The 9,922-nt window shown below is 46.2% G+C and overlaps 1 protein-coding gene across 1 annotated transcript in view; it reads left to right on the forward strand.

The window, feature by feature from the left end:
• The first annotated feature begins 338 nt into the window (after positions 1–338).
• LOC106809586 (integrator complex subunit 12-like) overlaps positions 339–9,922 on the forward strand; it is a 12,806-nt gene continuing 3,222 nt past the window's right edge. The window contains exons 1-3 of the mRNA XM_014812719.1: positions 339–589; positions 2,582–2,616; positions 2,681–2,712. Coding sequence (XP_014668205.1) covers positions 356–589; positions 2,582–2,616; positions 2,681–2,712 — 301 coding nt within the window. The 5' untranslated portion in view covers positions 339–355. The remainder of the gene's footprint in view (positions 590–2,581; positions 2,617–2,680; positions 2,713–9,922) is intronic.

Here is a 9,922-nt window from a genome sequence, read left to right on the forward strand (position 1 = left end):
ATATGTATATCGGTGTATATATGTGTATATATCCGCAGTATCACGCCACAATCCTTGGCTTGCTATGCCCGAATACATATATAACACAATTCTATATTAATTATTTGATTGTAATGTTTGTACCCCATTGGTGTCTGTGTGCATTTCTTCGATTTACACTCTAATAAAGACCATTGATACAAGAAATGCAGAAAACTGACAGTAGTACAATAGTGCGCGCTACCTAGAATCAATCATAGGTCCTCGCAAAATCTTGGATTTCTGCAAGCGACCTCCTGCCGCCACCTAACGGCAGTTAACGTTGAAAACTGCATACAAAGGGCTTTTTATATTTTGGTACCTCACGAGTGCAAACATGTCGATTGCAGAATTAGATCCGTTGTTTAGTAAAGCATTAAGGTTAATGCGTTCCAAGAGTAAGGATTCTACTGAACAACTGAGACGTTTGTATGATGAAGTAGTTTCTTCAAGACGAGTGTCAAAGCCAGGTAAGCATTTAGAAGGCAAAGATTCCAAAGAGGATTTGACTCCTACTCCTAGTAAATCCGAATCTTCTCATTCTACGAAGGAATCAAAGGATACAGTTAAAGTAAGTTTCACACTCTATATGACTACTGTATGCGTTTATGTCATATTGTGCTATTGACCATCTGCATTGAAACTAATTCGGTGGGGCCGTGTTGTATTAGTCTCATGCCGTGTCCCGTATACTTAGTAAATAGTAATATAGCTACGTATGCCATAGGCTCATAAGGTCTATGTCCCCCAGGGTACTGCCGCAACGTACCCTTGGTACGGTCCGGTATACCTGAACGCTCACGTGTCTCGAATCTCGAGATCGCTCAGCTCGGTTCGCCGGCTAACCGAGTTGGCAGATGAACCGAGTTGACCGGACACCTACCTGAATGTACCCTGGTAACTATCTAGCTGATATGGTTAGGGTTAGGGTTAGGGAGTAGGCGTAGGCGACTCCCTATAGGTCTATAGACTCGTTAGTTGAGTAGGCGAGGTACGATCCGGCATATTAGATAGTAGTATTTAGTACCAGGGTACGTTCCGGCAGTACCCTGGGGGACATAGACCCTATCAGCATAACATAGGGCCCAATGTCAATGACTCATCGAGTTCTCTTTCATATTTTAACTTGTATCTCCGAGAGGTAGCGTCACTAGTTCTCTATAGTCTAAGTCTGTCTACAACTTGCAAGCACCAGGCATAGATATTATATTATACACATCGTGCATTCCCTATCATGTGTAGTCAGTTTGGTGACTACGGAGCAGATGAGTGCTTTAGAAATGCTGAGAGGGTCTATGTCCCCCAGGGTACTGCCGGAACGTACCCTGGTACCATCTAATATTATCTAATATGCCGGATCGTACCTCGCCTACGCCACTAACGAGTCTTGGCTACCACTAATATGCCGGAGCCGTTACTCGGCTCGGCCTACTCCCACTAACGGGAAGAGTCTAGGGAGTCGTCTGACGCCGGTTCTACTCCCTAACCTCGAACCCTTAACCACATGGGGTTCGACACCTAACCCACGTGGTGGGCGACGACCTAGTCGCTGTGTGGGATCGTAAAGCTTTGGTCCGCGTCGCAATACAACAGAGTGCTAGTTAGCCGAGCTGCGTCATGTTAGATTGCGTCATATATATGCACTGGAAACGTCAACCTCTGGCTAGACTGTTCAGCGCCGCACTGTTTGTCGCAGAGCGTTGAGCCGGGGATACAGTCTACCCTTCCGGGCCAAAAAACAATAACGTGGCCTTAGCTGCCAGCGCAGTAGACGATCGATAAACGTGCGCTCGTGTATTGCCCATGCCGGGAGAATACGAATGCTGCACGTGAACTCGGACCCACTCGCGATTTAAAACGCCCGGGAAACGGCATCTATGAACTTCATATGATGACACACTCATTATCTAAATAAAGTTTTACATAACAACGGTCGGGTCTTGCGCGCTATGTGAAAAGTTAGGTCAGCGGCGGACTGGTTTTCCTTCCGGTTTACTTAGCCGATGCGTCTAGTGTGAAATAAAAAATAGTTAATTGTGAACCCTTGCCCTAACCCTAACCATATCAAATAGTTACCAGGCGTACGTTTCTGGTGTATACCGGACCGTGACCCAAGGTACGTTTCGCAGTACCCCGGGGGACATAGACCCTATGTGCTTAGAAAATAGTTCAGCGGTTTTTTGTCTGTGGAACAATAAAGTTGGACTGTGGATGGCGAAATCTTCAATATGTTCCACAATCAGCTTGCACCAAAAACCAGCAAAAAACTTTGTCGTGTACATTTTAGAATACTAAATTTTAACAAACTTTACAAACAAACTCACGTGAAAGGGAACACATACCATCTATACAGCCCGTCCTTTAAAAGAGTCATATCACCAGTTTTCACAACTTTCGAAAAAATCCATCGAACCACTAGCCAACTTTAAGCATATTAGTAGTGCGGGAATAAGGTGAAGATGTAGATTTGTTATATTATTTTAATGTAAGTAGGACCTAAATGGTTTATTATTATTGTAGGAGAGTAGTAAAACTAAGCCACGTGAATTGCCTTTCCTTTTAGACACATACAAAGTCTGTAATCCAGACAAATCAAAGGTTTAGATGAGAAGAGGTGCATCTACAGGCCCGCGCATGCGGAAAGTTGCTAGCAGCGAGAAGAAAACGGGATGCTGAGAAAGACGTTTGATAAGCCGTTATATAAGTACATATATATGGACTATGTGTCAGACATGTCAAGTCTCACGCATGAGCGCAGTCTCATGCATTGCGCGTGAGACTCACGCATTTTGCTCAATTCTCACGCTACTCACGCTCATCTCTTGAAGTTTTCACGGGCAAAAATCAAAATAAATAAATAAATAATTAAACCCCTATTTTCAGTCCCAGATACCATGTATACTAGTATCGGAGGCCTAAGGCCCGATCAACACCGCCGCATCTGCGGCCGCCCAGCTAGCTATAGCTCGGCTCTGGCTGCTATAATACGTATACGCTATAACGGCTGCGCATTTTATTTGCCTGCTTGAAATCCAATAATCCCACCTGGTGCATGGCTTTGCAGGTTACTGAGGTATTTTCTGTTACTTTTTAATTTTCAGCATACATGCTGAGTCATAAAAAAATTTCAATACATATTTCCCAATACTTCTAATCATTCAAAATGACGTAAGAACCTTATATTTATAAAGGCCAATAAAGCATACCATTAGGTATTGCCTGCTAAATTGCACCATTTCAAACCTCAAGCTTGCGAAAGCTCCATACCGTGGGAGGGGGCACCCCTACCACACACCCTCCCCCCCCTTGGTCGCTTCGCTCACCTCGGCCGTGTGTCACTCCGCTCAACGGCTGAGAAGTCTCACTTCCTTAGTGGCGCGGATATTGACATTTTTACGTAAAGGTGCACTTTCTGCGAAAGAAGCATGAAAATTTGCTCTAGGGGGGTTTTGAGTATGCTGATTTCAAAAATTGCCGGCGACAACACGATGTCACTCCAACGGTTCCCGCCAAAAAATCAAAAATTAAAAATGGCCACCAAAACGTGTTTTTGCCCATGAATTAGCTGTTAAGTGCCAGATACCATGATCTTGGCATCTCATACCTATGTTTTTGAAGTCAAATAATGCCCCAATAAAACTCTTGTTCAAATATCATAAGATATATCTTCTCGCCAAAAAAGTTGTGGGAAAATTCAAAAATGGCCACCACAAAACACAGTTTTGCCATAAATCATGCTGTACAGTGCACCAAGTACCATGATCTTGGTCTCTGTACCATATGTTTTTCACGTCAATGAACCCCGGTAAACGTATAGAAACACATTGTGATGTTATCATAAAGGGTCTTCGCGCGCAAAAAAGGGTAGTTTAATGCGCAAAGATGGCTTGCCACAAACGCCATTTTCTTTGCCATTAAAATGGCTTACTACGTGGCCACGATTTACCAATATTCTGAGGGGTATCTATGCCAGTTTTTATGTCAAGGATCCCGATGCGAAAACATGAAACTATGCCTGAACAATACATCTTCAAATTAAACAAATACAATACAAAATGTATTTTAGTCAAGAACTCGTTACACATAATGCTGAAAATATGCATCTATACTTTAGTTCATATTTCTCTGTACAACTTACACTTATACACATACGCCTGCCGTGCCTAGCCAAAACGTCGTTCCTTAGATCACAGCGTGCAACAAAAATACGTTGCCTATTGTTGGATGTTTACTTATTGGAAAGATTATCCTGTGAATGTGTGCTCTTGACCACTATCACTCATGCTCGTGGCATGACGGTTTATGTGAGCAGATAAACTTGCCCTCGAGATTAACTGCCCTATCACACATGCAGAGTTCCTCAAGCAACTTTTTTGCTGCACACAGAAAACCATGCACAAATTCCTCAGCACTAGCCATGATCAGTTTATGAAAAGCTGAATGCAATGGTGAAGGGAGATGGAAGCGTAATTAGGTCATCACTTGCAAAATAAAGCAGAACTGAGATGGGGATGCGCTTGGCAGTCCAGAAAACAGCTAGACTCTTAATGAGTAGGATAGACAGACATTCAATTAAATGGAAGGACACAGACGCCACCATGAAGCAAAATACAAGTGTGCAGAAGGCTTGCTTGATACAAACAGATAATGTCATAGATGCTGGGTGAGGATACTGATAAGTCCCAGAAGACATAGGGAAGCACGATACCAGGAGAATTTGTTGCGGAGGCGTGATGCAAGGACAACATCACGGGTGGCATTCAATGAGCGGACCATGAGCATAGGTACAATCTGCCTCTGTTAAATTCTAGGTGGTCAGGAAGAAACCTGCGAAGTCCACTTTAGATATTTCCAACCGTGCCACAATGATGTTCATCTCTTCTCACGGCTGTATATATCGTCGTCAAGCTAGGAGAAAGTGCATGATGGATGCGCTTCTTTACACAGTAAAAACTATGCTTTGGCCTCCCATCGTTGGGTGGTCAAATGGTGATCATGCGCCAAACAAGCAAATCTGACTTGGCTGGAAATGCTTGGAGTCATTGGTACCACAAGCGGAACTCTGTTCAAATGTTTGATGTGTCAACAATTGTTGGCACGGTTGCTGCCATCTGTGCACATGCTTGACCCGAAAGAAGTCCAACTTTCTGTCCAAAACATATCGCAGACTATTCACAGATTGGTGTCTCTTTCCCTATATAGAAACACCTGCTTTACAAAACGTTGTTCGCGTAAGATGTTGTCTGCGATGTCTACAGCGGAGGGACAGCCTAAGGCACAAATGACAGAACCGTGGATCTGGTAATCATCTCGCTGTGGACAATAACCACCAAGCACTTCCTGCTTAACTGGCAAGAACTTCCTTCGCTGTGATGCAAACAAAGACAGCCTGTTCTAACTTCTAGCCAATGCAGATACAAGATTTTTAACCTCCTACACAGGAGCTAGTGAACTCCACACGATGCGCAGAATGCTGTTTCCATCTCCATGAGCTAACCTGTCGATTTGTTCTGCACCTCACGAAGGATCAGGCGCACACGGCCTCGCTGTTTTGATGCTTCCCATTCATTCCATTCACTGGGTTTACCCAAGCTGATGATACATGCAACAGATACTGACATGTGGGTGCGTTTACCACGAGCTGTCAAGTGTTTTACATGACTGGGGGAAGTACTGTGCAGTAGCAGTTTTTTTGGTCATGGCGTGGGGTAAACTACTACATGGCGAGGTGCCGGGCGTGAGTGTGCGGAGGCTGAGAGTGTGAGGGCGCGGGAACGGATGGCGGATCATGGGTCTTCTATTCTTCAGGTGCAATGTCAGGATTGTGATACTTTCTGCCTTTCATGGAATAGGCGCAAAGAGAACAGCTTGGGCTGCTTTGGTGGCTAGGTGGCCTCATGCTCAAAGATTTTTTACTCGGTTATTCCTGCTCCAAGCCAGGTATCCCCGGAGCGGGGACGGTGGAGGCAGAGAGAGTAGAGAGTATGTTGGTGTCTTTGGTAGTCAGCAAACGATCGGCACTCGACCTGCTGAATAAGCCAAGAACAACGTTGTATCACTCAAAACCGCTAAGATGCGAAAACACATTCCTCTAACGTTGCCATGGCGCTGGAACAGCCATGTGAAAAGGCTGATTTATCAGCGCAGGGCACCATCTGAGGACAGTCACTTATTAGGAGCACCCTAAAGTGGCCTCGCCAGACTTTATGGGGCTGTGAGAGAGTGACAGATGGTATTCCCATAGACTCATGCTGGACCACTCTTCCAGAGGCCAGCAAAAGCTAGGCAGGAACTCGTCAAAAATGTGGCATACAAAACAGTCTTGCTACAAAAAAGATGCAAGTGTGTCAAGGGGCGCCCCCCCAAATCTCGAGGGATACAACAGATGTGCTCTGCTCAGATAGTGTACACAGAGAATCAGAAAGCAAATCTGATCATATGAGGACAGCTGACAGAGGAGTATTTAATGTTTTACGACTAATACATGATACACCATTGGATTTGTTTTTACACGGCATGACGCGCGTGCCTTTCTATTGCTGTTGCACTTGCGGTCTTTCATGAAAGCTGAGGAAAACAAGGCGTTTTGGCGATTGCTTCTGCGCGCAGGCGTACCTTCAAAGTGGGTAACAGAAGAGTGTTATACTGAGTATAGAGGGCGGTACTTGAAGTTTTCTTCATAATTTTTCACGTGGTCTACCCAGTTCTTTGACCTAAAAAACATTTTATATTCTATTTGTTTAATTTGGAAGATGTATGTTTTAGATTATTTCATGTTTTCCATCGGGTTCCTTGACATAAAGACAGGTGTATAGGGGATAACTTTAGATCCTGGGTAATCTTAGTGCGCACGCTATAAGCCATTTTATGGCCAAAGAAATGCGTTGTGGCAGCCATTGTGGATAATTCTTTTGACGGCGAGAAGATGATTATGATAGATTACATGTCTCTCTATACCCGTTCGATGGGTTCATTGACCTCAAAAACATGCTATAGAGACCATAGCATCATGGTACTTGGCGCCACTGACAGCTCGATCTTAAGGGCCAAAACTGGTTTTTGTGGTGGCCATTTTGAATTTTCAAACTTTTGGCCGGCGAAGATCAGATCTTATAATATATTGGACATTGTGTTTATTGCATTCCTTTGACCTCAAAACATAGGTATATACACCCAGGAATCATGCGTAATCGGGGCACTTTACAGCTGATCTATGCGCGGAAAAACATTTTTTTCTGGCGCGGGGCCATTTTTAAGTGTGTGATTTTTGGGCGTGTGAGAGAGGGTGTTGGTGGGAGGTGGAGGTGACATCTTGTTTCCGGCGCGAGATGGAGGGGGGGCTTTTGAGAATGCGAGGGCGGAGTGACGTGCGGAGAAGACCCCTTAGTGTTGAGCAAATTTTGCGGAGTGGCTGTGGCTGTGTCGCAGAGAGTGTGGGGGGCAGCACCTCAGACACATATCCGCGCCGCAGCTAGTGTGCGAGAGCGCGAGTGTGTGGCGTGCGAGAAGAGGCTTGGACATCTCTGAGTGTGGGGGGGTGGGGGGGGGGGGGGGGTGGGGTGGCGGGGGTGTTTGTGTGTGTGTGTGTGGTGCGGTGTGGCGCGGTGGTGTGGGGGTTCGTATACAAGCCAAAGTTATCACAATTTTGGGGGTGATAGCTGGGGAGAGGTGAGGCGGACGTGGGGTGTTCGAGGGTAGAGGGGGGATGGGAATGTACAATTGGCTCTCCTATTATTTTTTAGCTCATCTGACATTAGTCAGATGCCAGCTTGGTGAGAGAGTGCGGGGCGGGTGGTGAGTGGCGTGCCGGTGCCGTGGCCGTGCGTGGGAGCGTGGCCGAGCGTCGACGCTCCGTGGGCGGTCCGTCAAGCAGGTGTGGCGGCACAGAAGTGCTTAACCGTCCGACGACGGTCACGCGCATATTCGGACGTGGGGGGCGTAATCCGAAAACGAGTTTGGATGGTCGAAGGGCTGGGGGTCAAGGTCAAAGGTCAAGATTGTAGAAAGAAGGGGGAACATTCAGCTCGGCTACTTAAGGTATAGGCGGGAAATGGGCAGAATGGTGCGCACAAATGCTGAAGAGCGGGCTGCGACCGTGAGCTCGTGTGAGGTCTGGGGGTATGGCATCATGGTAGGAAAAGCCATCACTGTGCCGAAATTGGAGGTCACCAGGTCAAAGCGTCAGTAGGGCACAGCGGCCAGATTTTTGAGATTTTCTGAGGACACTTTTGGGGTCTGACGGAGCGATTGGAATAACTTGTGTTTGTTCAGCGCGGCCGACTAGATTTTTATGGCTTTATTGATAAAGGACCCATGAAATTGGGGGGGTTTTTTTTCCCTTTGCTGACATGCGAAGAGTAAGTTGTCGGACTTTTGACCTCAACGAGGAGGGTTAAACTTGCGATTTGTTTGGACTGTCTGCTTTAGAAAGAATTTGACTGCGCGCGGTTTGCTAGTAGGAATCTATACATGCCTGGATGTATGAGGCTACAATGTCACAGTGAAATTTCAAAAAGCTAAATTAGTGTTAGAGAAGGGTGTGTATGGGGCTTCCATTAAATCGTATAATTTTATGTATTCGTGGTGGGAGCTGGTTCAGGGATGGACTGGGGAACGGTATGGCACTGCCAGGCTTGCGTGCCAGTGCATGTGTGTGGGGCGAGGTTTTTGGCCTGGCCGTTAAGTTGCCGTTGCAGGCGGGGTGTGCAGCTTCTCTATTGCAATTTGCAGCCTGCTGGCTTGCGTAGGTAAATGGCATGAGTGCTTACCTATTCTGTCTTGCAAATAGTTGCTTGTACTACGAATGATGGAGCTTCGGGCATCTTTAATGCTGAAAGACACGTTGAAAGCGGTACCGCCATCTGCGTGGCACAACTTTTCAGTAATCATCCAACGAACATTCTTTTGAGAAGGTCCTTGATACCGATCCCTGTGCATTCACGGAATGGCGTGTTGTGCGGGGCGTGTATGGTGAACAGCATTTGGGACTAACAGGGTTTACTAGAATCGCCTCCAACTGCCACGAGCAGATCACGCGGCGGGAGTGAGCGTGTGGGTAGTAATGAGCGCCTGCGCTAGGCGGGCACTTGTTTATTTGAAATGAATAGTACAGCTCACGGTTTAAGGGTTATTTTCAATTGAGGAATGTGGTGGGTATTTGAAAGATTCGAAGTTGAAGAGAGAAAGGAGTTTTCGGTGGTTGTTTGGGTGAGGAGATTCTCGGGTGCTGGGTGGGCCATACCAGCTTGAGGTGCGAAGAGGGTAGTACAGGAAGGCTCAATCGAAGGAAGCTCAGCGCAGCCAGAAAGCGCTCGTGATTGAGCCAACGTTCACCTAAAGATCTTCCCGATGCACCCTCTTCAACTGCCTGATGATACCGATGCTGGCCGATTTCGCTATGGAGATGGTCTGGCTTGTGTTGCGTGCACTCTGTTGGTTTTCTATGCACCTGTGTTCACTGTGCGTGCTGGCTGAGATGTGTCTCTTTTTGCACAGGACACATCAGAGTATTTGTACACAGTACATCTGTTTCAGTTCGATGAAGCTAAGGCATTTAAGGATAGCTAGGCGTTTATGATTAAGTGCAGCATTGTTATGTATTATGGTCTTAATTCCAGTACCGTGTCAACTTAGGGGAATCGATGTTGCATCTTTGCGCACCAGTTGGTTGAATGTCAGGAGTGCCCACAAGCCGGTGAGTGGAGGTTGGGCAAGCGGTGGTGCCCATAAACCATCTGGGGCTGTAATAGACTGATCAAGAAGGTCTGATATGGTGGGAGTCCAGCGAAGGAACATTTCGAAACGGTGGGTACGGTTGTGATGAGATGCTCAAGAAGGTAGTATGCTTAAATATCATCCGTTAATCCTTATGAACATATGTGAGAAGTAGCGCCTCAAATCCTGG

This window comes from Priapulus caudatus, unplaced genomic scaffold (assembly GCF_000485595.1).
Source record: "Priapulus caudatus unplaced genomic scaffold, Priapulus_caudatus-5.0.1 Scaffold366, whole genome shotgun sequence".
NCBI classification, from domain to species: Eukaryota; Metazoa; Priapulida; class Priapulimorpha; order Priapulimorphida; family Priapulidae; genus Priapulus; species Priapulus caudatus.